This window comes from Ahaetulla prasina, chromosome 1 (assembly GCF_028640845.1).
Source record: "Ahaetulla prasina isolate Xishuangbanna chromosome 1, ASM2864084v1, whole genome shotgun sequence".
Taxonomy (NCBI): domain Eukaryota; kingdom Metazoa; phylum Chordata; class Lepidosauria; order Squamata; family Colubridae; genus Ahaetulla; species Ahaetulla prasina.
Window position 1 is genome coordinate 177,892,172 of NC_080539.1, and position 17,961 is coordinate 177,910,132.

The following is a 17,961-nucleotide window of genomic DNA, read 5'->3' on the forward strand; positions in this document are numbered from 1 at the left end:
GTGCATGGTAAATACATGTAACATGGTTCTTTAAGAACTGTATATTTTTCTAATGTTAATTGTAACTTTAATGAGCTTGATTACAGTGTTTATAGGATTTGAAAACACCAAAGGACAATAATAGATAAAACTACTTCTAATTAGTTGAATAGACATTGTTATTTTTTTGTACCACCATAATTACTCATTTTCTATAAAGACCTACTGCAGCTTTTATTCAGCTATGCACAAAGATAGCTGAGAAGCTCACTTGAGAAGGCATTGGTTTATAATGCATAATATAAGGGTAGATACTATGGTTTGAAATACATAGGAATATGAATGCTTGGTATAAAAGAAGATACTGTACAGATAGCCTGGTAGACAAGACATTTAAAAAAACTCAAAAGCTGTATCGTCAAGTGGAAAGCACATATTCTGGAAGAAACATTTCAAGGCTAGTTTCTAAGGCAACATTTAAAAATATGATCTGTTTTACAGAGGGCCAAGTTAAATAGCAGAAGAAAACTGAGGGGAAGAAAAAGGTGATTTGGCATAAAAGAATTTAGATTGTAAGCATTAAGACATTCTAGAGTTGATATCCATTTCTCTTTAATGTTTTGTCCATATACTCTGCATTTTCAATAAGTTCTGTAGCATTCAATACTATACTGCTGAGATAATGAAACAATTAATGCTGAAAATGCTTGTGAATACATACAGTATTTACTCTCTATTGCTAATGAACTTTATATAGTTTTTTTTAAAAAATGACCACCTTTTATTAGTGTTTATAGCTAGGTTTTGTGCTACAGAAATGGAAAAAACTAAAATACACTACTGTTTCATTTTCCTCAAGTAACAACCCATTTTGAACAGGTGAAAATATGAAGCAAAATAAAGAAAAATAATTTTTTTATGGAGTTCCCTCTCCTGGATCTACAAATGTACAGCCACCATTGCTACAAATGGCTTTTCAGTGGCTGGATGAATACAGTGATGTCAGTAATGGAAAAGGTGAAAAGTAATGGAAAAGGTGAATATATTTGCTCTTTTATTCAGCATTTTTCTGGAGGAATATATTCTTTCAATGAATTCAGCTATGTTCTTTTGCTTTAATGTACATTAGTTTGAATGCCTCCGTTATCTTTTTTTCTCCTCTTTGATCCCATGTTTATGTATTAGTTTTCAAACACTGCTGAAAGAACAGTATGATATCTACACGTATAACTAAGGTTAACCTTAGTATGACTCAAACACTGTTTTAAGTGAAAAGTCAGGATGCTTGGGTCAGAGAAATAATGCTGTCTTCAATCTCTGAAAGTTTTTTCAACATTTCATTCAATTCGGTCTCATCAAATTCCATGGTCAAAAGCTCAGATTCCTACAATAAAAAGGAAGAAAGAGAATAGGTTTAGATAACTTTTTAACGTGAAAATGCACTCAACACTCTATTCAAAAGGTGGAATTAATGACCTTCTTCCCGGCCTAAAATCAAATTTTGCATGCTTTTATTTTATTATTAAATTTGTTCGCTGTCCATCTTGCTTTTGTGGACTTACTACAGGAATACACATGCACACACAATTGCATTTTTATAGACTTCCTGAAGTTGCAGCACCTGGTTTTTCAACTAAATGGTATACTTGGTGCCTCACGTGTTCTGCCAAGAAGCATCCTGAGTATTTTAGAATCTGAGAACAGAATGTCTGATTTTTACACTTTCCACATTCAGGAATGCTTCTCACAAGAACTTATCAACTGATAAAAATGCTTGCATATTTGCATAAACTCCTTGTATGTTGCCAACCATACTTAGCCAGGCCTCCTACAGATAATTTTTGTTTTTGAAAATGTTATCAAAGTCCAGGAAATATCTCAATATTCTTCTCTGGATATACATTGTATTAGCTTGACAATTCCAAGATTTCTTTCAGGGAATGTGGTTCTCTATAATTTTACTTTAGTCAGTCTAGATAAATTTGCAATCAATGAAGTGCTATTAGAACAGTCAAAACTTAAATCAGATAGCTTGCAAATTATTTCAGAATGTGTTTTATGATGACTTATATGGTATATAAGAATAATATGTGGAAGAAGCAATTGATCTTTATATTCCCCAATATTTACTACTTATTCTTACTAGGAGAGATAAATATATTTGTGTGTTTTATAGAATTATTATATAGTTTTTTTGGTTTTTTTTGAACAGTGCTATTTTACTGGGTTAGGGATTTTTTCCCAAAATTATTCTTTTTTTTTTATTGTTTACCTCCCGGAGTTGTATACTTAAGATGGGCAGCTGTATAAATCTTCGAAATAAGTAAACAAAGAAAACCCAAGCCTAGGATTCTGGCACATTCAAAACACAGTTTGGAGAAAGGCAAGAACAAACCATTCGCATATCAGATCTAAATGATACAAATATTGTGTCTGATCATAGAAATTTCTCTGGATGGAGTTGATTTTAGCTGAATAATATATAATGTATAGTCAAAATTTAACAAAGAGACAAGACCAACAAAACCCTGGGCTGGTTTTCCTTAGTCAACAAGGAACCAAAAAAACCAACAACTTTATAAATGACATAGACACCAAACATGTAGGCTCAATCATAATGAGCATCTTGCTTAAATAATGTGGTTGTTTGATTTCAGTGGAGGATGCTTCATGAACCCAATTCTTGTAACTTGTAAACAATGATTTATAGTAGTGTATGAATCTGGCTAAGACTTATTCAAAAGCCCATGATTAAAAAAACAATGGTTTAGTGCAATGACTGCAGTAGCAAACATGAATTCTTGTTTATTGGGTTCATGACAGTGAGCCCCTGCAGGAGAATCCCTGAAGTAAGCTAGATAAGGAAGCTGGAGTCACCTCTATCTATTTATCCTTTCAAAGACATGGGAAAGAGCCGAAACAATCCAAGCTTTATTTGAGATAGAGAATGCTTTTGAAAGCTGCATAGAGGACAGCTGAATAATAGTTGCAATTTCCTTCTTTACTTTCTTATAGGCTTAGGATGCTATATAACTAGCAAGAAGTGTAAAAGACATAGGAGTTCTGCTGGAAAATAAAAGGAGGCAATATTACAAAAGAATGCCATCAGAGCCACTGGGAATCAAGCAGCAGACAAATTAAATACACACACATATATATATACACACATACATACATCTGTGTTCATGCTGGGCACTGTGCTGAAAGATCAATCTGCAGTTTGTATAACAGTATGGGAGTGGAAAATACTCTTGCTATTTGTCCCTATTAGCTGCCTGGGGGGAAAGAATAAAGGAAGGAGAAAGTAGTAAAGAATTGTAAGTAGAATAGAATAGAATTCTTTATTGCCCAAGTGTGATTGGAAACACAAGGAATTTGTCTTGTGCATATGCTCTCAGTGTATATAAAAGAAAAGATACATTCATCATGAATCATAAGGTACAACACTTAATGGTAGTCATAGGGTACAAATTTAATACTTAATGAGGCAACACTTAATGATAGTCATAGGGTACAAATAAGCAATCAGGAAACAATATGAATATAAATTGTAAGGATACAAGCAACGAAGTTACAGTCATACAGTCATAAATGGGAGGAGATGGGTGATGGGAACGATGAGAAGATTAATAGTAGTGCAGATTCAGTAAATAGTTTGACAGTGTTGAGGGTATTATTTGTTTAGCAGAGTGATGGCGTTCAAGAAAAAACTATTCTGGTGTCTAGTTGTTCTGATGTGCAGTGCTCTATAGCGTCGTTTTGAGGGTAGGAGTTGAAACAGTTTATGTCCAGGATGCGAGGGATCTGTAAATATTTTCACAGCCCTCTTTTTGATTCGTGCAGTATACAGGTCCTCAAAGGAAGGCTGGTTGGTAGCAATTGTTTTTTCTGCAGTTTTAATTATCCTCTGAAGTCTGTGTCTGTCTTGTTGAGAAATGCCACAACAACTTTTTTGTCAGGGGTATTAAGTATGGATGGAACTGGTGGGTAGCTGTTAGCAGTTTGGTGATTTTCCTGCATATTTGAGTTTCATTGTCTTGTAAAGACTGAAATCAGCTGCTCAGGCCAGATAGAACCATTGCGTAACATCGAACAAGGGTGTTGCAATCTCAAGGTTGGGAAACAAGTGACGTAAAGTCCTTTCACTGGAAGGAGCAGATGGAAAAGGGTTAGGGTTTAACTCTAGGCAGACACACACACCTCTCGAGCAATCTGGTCTCTAAGCAAAATGTGATGGTGATGAACTTAAGTCACTTTTGCTGCAGTTGTTGAGAGAATCACTGGCGGACCAGGCGAACCTGGTAAAAAGCTCTCCTGGAGACGGTCGCCAAATGTTCTTCAAAAGACAACCGTCCATCCAGGAGAACACCCAGATTGCGCACCCTCTCCATCGGGGCCAATGACTTGCCCCCAACAGTCAGCCGCGGTTGCAGCTGACTGTACCGGGATGCCGGCATCCACAGCCACTCAGTCTTGGAGGGGTTGAGCTTGAGCCTGTTTCTCCCCATCCAGACCCTTACGGCCTCCAAACACCGAGACAGCACTTCGACAGCTTCATTGGGGTGGTCAGGGGTGGAAATGTACAGCTGGGTGTCATCCGCGTACAGTTGGTAACTCACCCCAAAACCACTGATGACCTCACCCAGCGGCTTCATGTAGATGTTGAACAGGAGAGGCGAGAGAACCGACCTCTGTGGCACCCCACAAAGGAGGCACCTCGAGGTCGATCTCTGCCCCCCTGCCAACACCGTCTGCGATCGGTCGGAGAGATAGGATGAGAACCACCGAAATATGGTGCCTCCCACTCCCAGTCCCTCCAACCGTCGCAGCAGGATACCATGGTCGATGGTATCAAAAGCCGCCGAGAGATCTAGGAGAACCAGGGCGGAGGAATAACCCCTATCCCAGGCCCTCCAGAGGTCATCCACCAACGCGACCAAAGCTGTCTCCGTGCTGTACCCGGGTCGGAAGCCGGACTGGAACAGGTCTAGATAGACAGATTCATCCAGGTACTGGGGTAACTGATGTGCCACCACACTCTCAACAACCTTCGCCACGAAGCGAAGGTTGGAGACTGGACGGTAGTTGCCCAGAAGAGCTGGGTCCAGGGAAGGCTTCTTGAGGAGGGGCCTCACCACTGCCTCTTTCAAGGCGGTGGGAACAACACCCTCCCTCAAAGAAGCGTTGACAATCCCCTGGAGCCAGCCTCGTGTAACCTCCCGGGTGGCCAGCACCAGCCAGGAGGGACATGGGTCCAATAAACATGTGGTGGCATTCAGCCGCCCCAGCAACCTGTCCATGTCCTCGGGAGCCACAGGATCAAACTCCTCCCAGATGGTCTCAACAAGACTAGCCTCCGTCTCCTCGCCTGGAACCAATTTTGGTCCAAACCGTCCCGAAGCTGAGCGATTTTGTCAAACAGATACCTGCTGAAATCCTCAGCACAACCCTGTAAGGGATCATCGCCACCCTCCTGATGAAGGAGGGAGCGAGTCACCCTAAACAGGGAGGCTGGGTGGTTCTCTGCTGACGCAATAGGGTAGAGACATAGGCCCACTTGGCCTCCCTCAATGCCACCAGATAGGTCTGGGTAAAAGACCTAACTAGTGTTCGGTCAGTTTCGGAACGGCTGGACCTCCACGCGCTCTCTAGGCGTCTTCTCCGGCGCTTCATCTCCCTCAGCTCCTCAGAAAACCAAGGAGCTGGTTGAGACCTACGCCGGGTCAGAAGCCGCAAAGGCACGACTCGATCCAAAGCGCCCACCGTGGCCTGTTCCCAGGCCGCAACAAGCTCCTCAGCCGAGTCGTGGGCCAGGTCGCCAGGGAACGGCCCAAGCTCCATCAGGAACCTTTCCGGGTCCATCAGTCGCCTGGGACGGAACCAACGTATTGTCCCGTCTCCTTGCGGTGTTGAGTGGCGGTCCGAAAGTCCAGACGAAGGAGAGAGTGATCTGACCATGACAAAGGTTCAATGACTAATTCTCGTACTTGCAGATCACTCAACCACTGTCCAGAGACAAAAATCAGATCCAGTGTGCTTCCCCCCACGTGGGTGGGGCCATCAATTAATTGGGTCAGGTCCATGGCTGTCATGGAGGCCATGAACTCCCGAGCCGCTGTCGATGACACACCGGCTGATGGCAAGTTGAAATCCCCCATGACCATAAGCCTGGGGGTATCAACTGCCATCCCGGCTATCAACTCCAGCAACTCGGGCAGGGCTGTTGCCACGCAGCAAGGAGCCAGGTACGTGATCAACAAGCCCACCTGCATCCTACGCCCCCACTTCACGTAAAGGGATTCACAGCCGGCTATCTGAGGAACAGTGGTTTCCATCGGCTCCAGACTCTCTCTAATAACGACCGCCACCCCTCCACCCCTACCTTGGGCCCTCGGCTGATGAAATGCCCGGAAACCCGGTGGGCACATCTCTACCAGGGGAACCCCCCCTTCCGTGCCCAACCAAGTCTCCGAAATGCCCATAAGGTCTGCAGCCCCCCCCTGTATAAGATCATAAATCAGGGGGGCTTTATTCACTACGGACCTAGCATTGCATAACATCAGCCGAAGGTCCAAGCCCTGGGGATACTGGCCACTCGGGGAACGGGAGAAGTCTGAGGGGCCGGAGCGCGCAATCGCTCTCAAACAGCTTCCGCCATATCTGCCCCAATATGAAACCAATGAGATGGTGCTTCTTAGCTGTGTACTGAGTTACAAAATGCATACTGCCAATGGAATTCTTCATTTGCAGCCTAGTTTTTATAGTATACAAAGAAATCTATATGGCTATTTTAGCCAGGCTTGTCTGTTCAGCTTTCCTATATTGATAAGCCCTATCTGCTTCAGCACAGTCAAGTATGTTTCTTATCAAAACCTTCGAAATGGAACTCTCTTCCTCTTGCCAAGTTTCTAACACTCCCATATTTTTCCAGTGACATTTAACAGTTCTCAAAAAGAACAAAGACATCCTTTGGTGAATCCTATTTTAAGGACTGGTACTTCCCTGTCCCTTAATGCTCCAATCCTAGGTAATTACACAACAGTAGCTCCTCCACTCTGTAAGGGGACCAGCTTTACATTTAACAGAAAAAGTGTGTAATACTTTGTAGAACATTTCTCATTTCCAATATGTTCTTACCAACGTTGGTGAAATAGCAACTAAGGTAGGGCATGTTTTAACACGTAATACTGATCCTAGATGATATTTATTTTGCTTGATCTTAATATTTATGTTTTTTGTTACTAGAAATCCAAAAGATTGCAATGTAGCTAAAATAATTTTCAGTACTTCGGTATGCCAGTGACAAAATCCACCTGCATTCTGTTCCAAACCTCTGTTTTCTTTGGTTTCCTAAACAACTCTGGACTAAATTTAAAGCTAGACTGGTTAGTCACCATTTCCTCCAAATGGTGAGAAATGCAAAGTCATCATGTGGGTTCTGAGATCTGGCAGCAGTGCAGCTGGTACCTGAAAAGTACTGCATCTGGAATTAATAGCCCCGGGGGTGGGGGAGGGAGTCAGTTCCTGATGTGTGATATTTTTATATTAATCCTAAAGAAACTAATGTTCTGTTATTTGAAATCCATATACTCAGTAGCACTAGAATTTAATAGCATAAAATAGAGGTTGTATTACAAGACTGAAAGGGAACACTCCTAATTTGATTCTTTTAATGATACAATTAAGTGGTAGTGTTTAGGACTGCATTGTATCATCTTGTAATGCGAGTATTTTTAAACCTTAGGCAAACAATTGTTTAGGATGGTAGGCAATGAGGCACATGAAACAGGATCTGCAGACATGATATTGGTATACACAGGGCTGAAGTTGAGAGCTGAAGTTGAGAGCTGTAGGGGTACAAACCTAAGACATATAAGTGGACTTTTCTCTGTCCTCTCTATAAAAGTGTTCCGTATTTCAGCTTTAATTACAGGGGTCTTTCTGATTATGTCCTATGACTAATCTGAGAACGAAGGTGGTGATCTACATTTTGGAAAATAGGTTGCCTTCCCTTAGGTGTAAAAAATTGTCCAAATAGGGCTTTAGGTAACTAGTTGTTGTTTATGTGTAATCACTAGGTACGATTTTCTCAAAGAAAATATGGGGAAGCACTACAGTAATTCTATTTGCCCAGTTGCCTGTATTTCTGGCAGCAAATCTTTCTGTCAGTCTACCTATCTATGATAGTTGGTGTCTGTATTTTTGGCACAAATATTATGACATTTGAAATATCTAAAGTGATGCTTATTTCAATGATTCATTTTCATTGATGAAAAAATGAAAAGCACATATAATTAATATGCCAAATATCTTTTTTCTACATGTATTTGCTTTAGGACAGTGATGGTTAACCTTTTCTGGACTGAGTGCCCAAAGTGCGCACGCGCGAAAGCCCAAAATGCAATGCACGTGTGGTCCCTGAGCATGTGCCCCCGCATATGTGTGCCCCACCTCCATGCATGCGTGCGTGCCCCCCGCATGTGTGTGTGGCCCCCTCATGCGCCCCAACTCCATGCATGTGCGTGCAACCCCCCGCATATGCCCTGCCCCCACGCATGCACTCATGCCTCCACATGCACCCTGCTTCCTATGCCCATGCCCACGCGACAGAGACACAAAGACCAGCTGGCCAGCAGGAGGCGCATGCGCATTCACGGTGGAGCTGAACTGAGGCTACGGCTCACAGGTCCACAGAGAGGGCACTACGTGCCATTGGTTCAACCATCACGGCTTTGGGGTATACAATCTGAAAGGCAGTATCGTTTTCTGTGCCATATTATAAAGTGAGAAAATAATTCTTTTTAATGAAGTAGATGTCATTGGAAATTAAGCGAAAAAGACTGGAGCAAACCCAAGGAATACTTTCCATCTGGTATAGCGCAACAGATTTAATTTCATTGCTTTTATAATATTAAATTGTATTTTTTTCAATCCATGTTTATCACATAAATCAAAGGAGGATTATTTAGCAGCTCTCAAAACAAATTAACCCCCCCTTTTTTTTACTTAGCTCCATTTAGTACGTGCAAAGTATTAGATACACATAATGTAAATTAACAGCAAAAAGAATGAGTCTGGCTGTGTCCCTAAATAACTCTCACAGTTAACAGCAGTTTTTCTCCCCTAACAATGAAAAAACACAGCATATAAGATAACTGCACAGGAATAGCTTGTCGATAAAAGCTGTCAAATATTGTAATGCTTTATATTGTAATGAAGCTTTATATTGTAATGAATGAAGGAAAATTTCTATTTGAAGAGGAATTTTGAGACATTAAATGAGCTAAAGGAAAATAGCTGACCTGTCAATTCAGGCAAATGGAAGGCCAGGAAAATGAATGCTGAGAAGGCATTCAGGAGAGTGGATTTCTCCTGGCAGGTACGCTTTTGCAAGAGAAGAGGAAAATTTCCATTTTGTTTTTGTGGTTTGGTCCCCCCTTCCCCTGCTTTGACGTTGGCTGAAAGGAAGAGAAAAGTAAACATCTCAGCCAGCAGCAACTGGACTGGAATCTCATTGGGAGCAGCTTCTTTAGAAAGCAATAGGTCATCTCTTCTTTACCTTTTCTATTCTACTGTCTTCTAAGTCTTTGACCTTGATATCTAAACTAAAGATACTTTCTTTCTATTGAACTACGGAGCAGAGAATTTTCTCTGTAGTAAAGTGGTTGGTCGCAGCACACAGCTGTCAGCTTTTCAAAAGTTGCACTAAGATGCAGCAGAGTTGTGGGAGCAGGCATTGGCGACTCCTTGTAGGACCCATTGGGGCGCAAGCTACCACATCCTTTGTATGTTTATTTTTATTTTTATTTTATTTTATTTATTTTGTCACACAGTATATATAAGCAAAAGCATGAAATAACTATACAATATATAAGCATATATATATAAGTATGACTATGTAATACTATATTAATTGGATAGAACGAAAGGAAACAATAGGACAGGAACGGTAGGCATGTTTATGCTCTTATGCACGCTCCTTACAGATCTCTTAGGAATGGGGTGAGGTCAATAGTAGACAGTTTTTGGTTGAAACTTTGGTGATTTTGGGAAGAGACCACAGAGTCAGGTAGTATATTCCAAATATTAACAACTCTGTTACTGAAGTCATATTTTCTGCAATCAAGATTGGAGCGGTTCACTTTAAGCTTAAATCTATTGTTTGCTCATGTATTCTTGCAATTGAAGCTGAAGTAGTCTTTGACAGGAAGAACATTGTAATAGATGATTCTATGAGTTAAACTCAGTTCATCCCCTGCACCTTATTACACCTATATATTTTTTCCTTGGTGTTTCTTAAGCACCTTCCTTTTCCTGTCAATCTCTGCTTGACCTCTTTAGGTCAGCTTTTGGTAAACCAGCACATTGTGTATTTCTTCATGGTGTTTAGCCTTGGACCAGCAAACAAATTTTGATTGATGGATATTTCCTTGTGCAAATTGTTTAAAGAGAAAACAGCATTAGCTAGGCTAAGCAGATCATAATCTCCCATCACCTTTCCTGACTCCTTAAAATAGAATAGAATAGAATAGAATTTTATTGGCCAAGTGTGATTGGACACACAAGGAATTTGTCTTGGTGCATATGCTCTCAGTGTACATAAAAGAAAAGATACGTTCATCAAGGTACAACATTTACAACACAATTGATGATCAATATATCAATATAAATCATAAGGATTGCCAGCAACAAGTTATAGTCATACAGTCATAAGTGGAAAGAGATTGGTGATGGGAACTATGAAACGATTAATAGTAGTGCAGATTCAGTAAATAGTCTGACAGTGTTGAGGGAATTATTTGTTTAGCAGAGTGATGGCCTTCGGGAAAAAACTGTTCTTGTGTCTAGTTGTTCTGGTGTGCAGTGCTCTATAGCGTCGTTTTGAGGGTAGGAGTTGAAACAGTTTATGTCCAGGATGCGAGGGATCTGCAAATATTTTCACGGCCCTCTTCTTGATTCGTGCAGTATACAGGTCCTCAATGGAAGGCAAGTTGGTAGCAATTATTTTGTCTGCAGTTCTAATTATCCTCTGAAGTCTGTGTTTTCTTGTTGGGTTGCAGAACCGAACCAGACAGTTATAGAGGTGCAAATGACAGACTCAATAATTCCTCTGTAGAATTGGATCAGCAGCTCCTTGGGCAGTTTGAGCTTACTGAGTTGGTGCAGAAAGAACATTCTTTGTTGTCCTTTTTTAATGATGTTTTCGATGTTAGCTGTCCATTTGAGATCTTGCGATATGATAGAACCCAGAAATTTGAAGGTTTCTACTGTTGATACTGTGTTGTCAAGTATTGTGAGAGGTGGAAGTATGGAAGGGTTTTTCCTAAAGTCTACCACCATTTCTACGGTTTTGAGTGTGTTCAGTTCCAGATTGTTTTGGTTGCACCACAAGGCTAGTCGTTCGACCTCTCGTCTATATGCGGATTCGTCATTGTCTCGAATGAGACCAATCACTGTTGTGTCATCTGCGAACTTCAGTAGCTTAACAAATGGATCATTGGAGATGCAGTCATTGGTATACAGAGAGAAGAGAAGTGGGGAGAGCACACAGCCTTGGGGGGCCCCTGTGCTAATTGTACAGGTATTTGATGTGATCTTGCTTAGCTTCACCTGCTGCAATAATAAGAAGCAATAATATTGCCAGGATAGCCATAATGATGTTTAGACGGAAAGGTGATAACATGAAGGGATCTTTGAAAGTGATGAGAGTTGTGAGAAACAAGGATAAGGGAGATAATGGGGGAAAAGCTTGACATTAACTGTTACCAATAAAGGAGAATATTTGTAGCTCAGGTTTGGAATGAGGGATCCTTGGTGCTCTCTGAGCTTGGTTGTTTTCTTGCAGATGTTTCATTACCCAGACTAGGTAATATCGTCAGTACTGACAGCATTGATGTTACCTAGTTTGTGTAATGAAATGTCTTTAAGAAAACAACCAAGCTCAGAGAGCACTAAGAACCCCACATTAACTGTTATTCTACCACATCTTCTCTGTATTCTTAATGTGCCGAAGAAGCCCACCATCAAGGAACTGAATTACTACAGACCAGTTGCTCTAACATCTGTAGTTATGAAAATCTTTGAAAGGCTAGTGCTGTCTCACTTGAAAACTATCACAGATCTGCTGTTAGACCCCCTGCAATTAGCATACCGAGCAAATAGATCAACAGATGATGCTGTTAATATGGCTCTGCACTACATCCTACAACATCTTGAGTCTCCAAAGACCTACGCAAGGGTCCCCTTTGTAGTGCACTATTCAATACCATCATTCCAGACATTCTTCTAACTAAGCTAAACCAGCTACAGTTACCTGAAGTAAGCTAAACCAGCTACAGTTACCTGGATCATAAGCTTCCTAACTTAAGCAGCAGGTGAAGCTAAGCAGAATTATATCAGATACCTGTACAATTAGCACTGGGGCTCCACAAGGCTCTGTGCTCTCTCCACTTCTCCTCTCTCTTTCTATATCAATGACTGCATCTCAAACAATGTTTTTTCTGTGCCAACTCAGAACGTTCAAACTGCCCAAGGAGCTGCTGATACAGTTCTAAAGAGGAATTACTGAATCTGTCATCTGCACCTCTATAACTGTCTGGTTTGGTTCCGCAACCCAACAAGACAGACACAGACTTCAGAGGATAATTAGAACTGTAGAAAAAACAATTACCACTCACCTGTCTTCCATTGAGGACCTGTATACTGTACGAGTCAAAAAGAGGGCTGTGAAAATATTTACAGACCCCTCACATCCTGGACATAAACTGTTTCAACTCCTACCCTCAAAATGACGCTATAGAGCGCTGTACACCAGAACAACTAGACACAAGAACAGTTTTTCTCCGAACGCTATCACTCTGCTAAACAAATAATTCCCTCAACACTGTCAAACTAGTTACTAAGTCTGCATTAATCTTCTCGTTGTTCCTATCAGCCATCTCCTCCCACTTATGACTGTATGATTGTAACCTTGTTGCTGGTATCATTAAGATTTATATTGACTGTTTCCTTATGACTATCATTAAGTGTTGTACCTCATGATTCTTGACGAATATATCTTTTCTTTTATGTACACTGAGAGCGTATGCACCAATACAAATTCCTTGTGTGTCCAATCACACTTGGCCAATAAAGAATTCAATTCAATTCAATTCAATTCTATTCATAAAACAATTGTCTCTGTAATCCCTCATTGAACTACTTCTAGCCTCCTGGGTTACATATATACTTTGATTTGCATAAATCTCCGCAAAAGGGCTGTATTCCTGCTCTTTTTCAGATTTGCCACTGCAGTCCCTAGTACCAAAAACCCCCCACAATTTGTATTTCTATCGATGGTGCTTCTAGTTACTACTATTAAACTCATAAAGGGTATTTTTTAATTATACTTTAAGAACTATTGATGCACATATTTAGTTTGCTACCTACATTTAAATATTATGCTATTTCTACTTTACGCATTCATTACTTTATAGAATAGAATAGAATTTATTGGCCAAGTGTGATTGGATACACAAGGAATTTATCCTGGTGCATATGCTCTCAAATATCTATAAAGATTTATAAAGATTATAAAGATTTGGATATGAAAAAGAACAAATACATACTTTAAATTATAGTTTTACTGTTCTGATCTTCCAACTCACATTTCTCTACATTATTAAAAAGCGCTTTGTCATAATCACTGTGAATAGTTCTTAGGGTTCCTAGGATACTGTTCATTCATAATTGATTTGGCTTAGTTTGTTTTAAAGCTAAATATTTCAGAATAAATAAAAACTGTTTAAAATTTCACAGTTCTACCAATGATGACATGGAAAACGCATGAAATTTAAAGCAACTTCTAAATATGTATTTTATTTTTCTGGTAAACAGAGACTTACCATAAAATATGCAATTTGTAAAAATGTAAACAGGCTCCTCTTGAACACTTGCTAATAAACCTTAATACACTAGATCACATTCTTTCGGTGTCAGAGTGCCAAGGTTATATTTGTTCTTATTTCAGATAAAATATGAAATACTCATATATGTAAGTCTATCTTTGTTTGTATTTGTAGTACCAAGACTGTATTGTCGATTTAAACATATGGTAGCAACTCAACTGGGCATTTTGATAAAATATATGTGTAAGCGCTTTGTGAGGACAGTCATTTTCAAAGCTAACTTCTCAAAATAACTGTGAGAAATTGCAACAATGTTTTGCTGATCACATGTTTACTTTGGCTAGAGGGCCTGATACTTAGAACAAAATTTGAGCAGTTGTTCAAAGGCTCTATTGTCCTCTTTCTCATCTCCTTGAAGGACCCACCAAATGTATTTGGCACAAAAGACGGGAAACATGTCAGTGAAGCATGATCCAATTCCTTTCTGAAATGTCCTTCCCGCTGAGCAAGGGATTGGGACTGTAAGGTCTAACAAGAAGAAGACACTATTCTTGCTGATATAAATCTCACATGAAAACAACTGAAATGTCAAGTTTCCTTCTTTTCAAATAATTTCAAACACTATTTAATGTTTAAAATGATTTAAAAATATTTACGGTTTCTCACATGGCTGCTTTTAAACTTGTTATAGATGTTTACTAGTCCATTCTTCTGTAACCATTCGTACTCTAAGGAAACTGACGGTTCTATTTAATAGATGTTACTGTAATCCTTGCAAGTGCCTTAGTCACATCTTTCATTATTGGTGCCAGGGTTAGAAAGTTACTACTTTCAACAGGTTTTCACTGTACTGGTAATTCTGCAATACCATTGTTGATATTATTGAAAGGTCAGTTCATAGGTTGTTTCAATGCTGCTTTATATTGGCTCTCTTGTTATTACTTCTTCTAAGTTATCATTTTTGTAGTTCAAGTCAACTTTTTCCTTTGTATTTGCAATTGTGGTTATCTGAATTTCTTCTACTGTTCTATTGCTATTTTGGAGTCTTCAAAACATCTTTGTATCATTATTTGTAATATCATTATTTAAAGTAGCATTTATTATATATTTTCATATAGTAAATGTTTGGAGGCTGGTGAATAACTTAAACTTCATGATGGAAGGTGGAGCGGGGGGCAGTCAATGAACTAAAGAGTTTTTGGATTACTTGATTTATATAACTGAATATAATTTTCTTCAATCTGATGTCCTCTAATCATCACGTGAATTGGGAGTTGCATATTTGAGAGACATCGAGTTTGGGAAGGCTAATATAACAAGTAATACGAATTTAACCACCGAGAATGGGATATAGACTATGATAAATTGACCACACTATGAAAACAGATACTGTAGAGAAACATATTCTTAAATTCTATGGACCATTCCTAAAGTAAGTTTATAAACAAGGTACAGAAAGCATAGGTTCTAGAATTTTTTAAATGCCTTAATAATGGCAATGCCTGAATATTGTGACCAGGAGGAAGAAGGGATTAGAAAAAGTTGGCAGAAATCGATCACCTGCCCAACTGACTCTTCCCTGGAGATGCACTTTTTCGGTTTTGCAACCTTTTAGCCAGATAAGGGCTATTTCAACTTGAACTTTCTTTTGCTGAATTCTCTTGCCATATCAAATTTGGTTCTGTTCTCTCAAGTTTTCAGAAAATTATTCTGCTGATGGACAGAATCGCAAACCTTTTCATATAGTTGCTTACCCATAGTCCACTGGACTGAGAAAGAATAACAGTAACCATATATAATAAAAAGCTATATTGACACATGATTTAACACTTTTCTAATGTTTTTTAATGTTTAAGGTGCTAAGGAACTGGTTATTATTTGACAGATAACCAGTAAGATAGATGGTGTAGGCATAATAGTTGCTCTATTTGAGTTGAATGGATATTTGCACAGTGCATTTGAAGCAAATGATGAATCATAAGGCAATTACCTCCCTTCATGACATCCTCTGACATAGGAAAAACTATTACATTTTACATGAAGTTATCCAAGACTTCCTCGTGTCATATAAAAAACAACCCACATTGCTAATCAATATCATTGACATTATTCTTCCTGTTAGTTTTCTCAAAGTCTGCAACAAGCAGTGCCTAATTTTATATATCCCACCATTTCACACCAATTTCATAATTGTGAGAAAAACCTTGCTGGATAGTTCCAACATCTGTGCAAAAAAAAAAAAAAAAGAGACCTTACCAAAGTTACGATTCCTGAATGTTCTTCCTCCCTCTAATCTATTTTTACTTGTCTCTGAGGTTGAAACCTTTCTCCCTCTTGCCTTGAAAAGGTCCCTCAATTGCTTCACTCTGTCATCAATTATTTTTAATTTCTATACCTAAATACTGAATAGGTTTCTTCCATATTACTAAGGTTTTTACTGCTTTTAGTAAGTAACTAAGTTGAAAGCCTTTTGTAAATTATACTCTGAAAAAATAGTTTTGACACTTGAGACTTCCTTTCTGATTACACAGAAACAGCCAAAATAATAACGAACATGCCAATATCTTCCAGGAAAAAAAATTATTTGCATGAGATCTGAACACATATGTATAGGGAGGGGGTTGCACAATGCTGCAGAAGATACAACACATAAAACCAAGTCATACTTCTTTAAACTCAGCAAAGACAGTTTCCACATTCTGTCTAAGGAGGAAAACTGCTTGGCTGGCCCTTCTTTCCTCTGTTGCCAAGTTTTCCATCAAGATGCTAATGCAGAGTTTTCCTTGTCTGAAAAGGGCCATAGCTTTCAATGTTTTTACAGACAAATAGCATGATTACATGTTTTGTGTAAGAAGGAAGACATCTAAATATATATATGAATGCAAAAAAAAAAAAGCCATTAATTGAAGCATCCACAAAGGAAGCAAGCCTGTTGGCAGCATATAAAAGCAGAACATTCAAAGCTAAAGTATTTGACATACTACGCCTCTTTAAATAAATAAACATATACTATAGTTAAAATATTCATTGTTTCTTCTCTCAACAATATTTCTCAAATTTGCCAGGCTTCTTTTTCATTTGCTATATTTTATTAAAAGTACAAACTTATATACATAGAGACTTTAAGTCAGTCATTATTGGCCCTCATTACAATTGATTACAATTTCCTTCAGCCCAGCTAGTGTGACTAATGATAAAGAACGTTGGATTTGATATTTCAGCATCACCTCAACCCTGAATCAAGGTAGTCAGAAGTATACAAATTTGGGCATGAGGAACCTCTGCACGGGAAACAGCTTTCTCTTGATCACTATAGCAGCAGAAATCTTGACCTAGCATGCCTGCCTAACCTGGTAATCAGGGGTGAAATCTAACAATTTCCCCTACCGGTTCTGTGGGCATGGCTTATATGGTGGGTGTGGCTTGGTGGTCAGATGACTGGGTGGGCGTGGCCAATAACACTAAATAATAAAAATAATAAACAATAAAACAATAAGAGGTATCAAAAACCAACTTTCACACTTTATACACATACAACACAACTGACACTCTCTCACACACACATGAAATGCCACATACAGCTTTGTGAGATTTTGTATGTTTGTGTAGTTAGAGTGAAACACTACAGAAACACACCAAATCTCAGAAAGCTGCACAAATATTTTATTTTATTATTTTATTTTATTTATATTTTTTAGATCAGGGGTCTCCAACCTTAGTAACTTTAAGGTTTGTGGACTTCAGTTCCCAGAGTTCCTCAGCCAGCAAAGCAGGCAAATTAAGTTGCTGATTGAGGAGATGGATTGCAGGCAGGCAGATTCAGTTGCTAGCTGATGCAACTGATGTAAAGCATGGCTTTCCCAGCCAGAAAGGAGCAGTAATAAGGTAAGTGCTTCATCGCAGCCCAGAACCTCTTAAAAGGATGTTTTCTACACACTCTTTGGCTGAAGAGCTTGTAGAAAACATGTTTTTTAAGGTTCTGGTGATGAGGAACTCAGCTGGGATTGCCTTTTAAAAACCTTTTAAAACCTTTTTTTTTACAACCTCTTTGGCCGAAGAGGTTGTTAAAAAAAACAACTTTTAAAAGGTTCTGATG

The 17,961-nt window shown here is 39.2% G+C and overlaps 1 protein-coding gene across 2 annotated transcripts in view; it reads right to left on the reverse strand.

Moving 5' to 3' along the window:
- Positions 1-566: 566 nt before the first annotated feature.
- COMMD1 (copper metabolism domain containing 1) overlaps positions 567-17,961 on the reverse strand; it is a 121,070-nt gene continuing 103,675 nt past the window's right edge. The window contains exons 3-4 of one of the 2 annotated variants that reach the window (XR_009155042.1): positions 9,282-9,437; positions 567-1,363 (exon numbers count right to left, since the gene is read on the reverse strand). Coding sequence is in view for 1 of the 2 variants with exons in the window: in XM_058182733.1 (XP_058038716.1) it covers positions 1,256-1,363 (108 nt within the window). In the remaining variant the exon portion in view is untranslated. The remainder of the gene's footprint in view (positions 1,364-9,281; positions 9,438-17,961) is intronic. The other variant, XM_058182733.1, reaches the window with a different exon arrangement.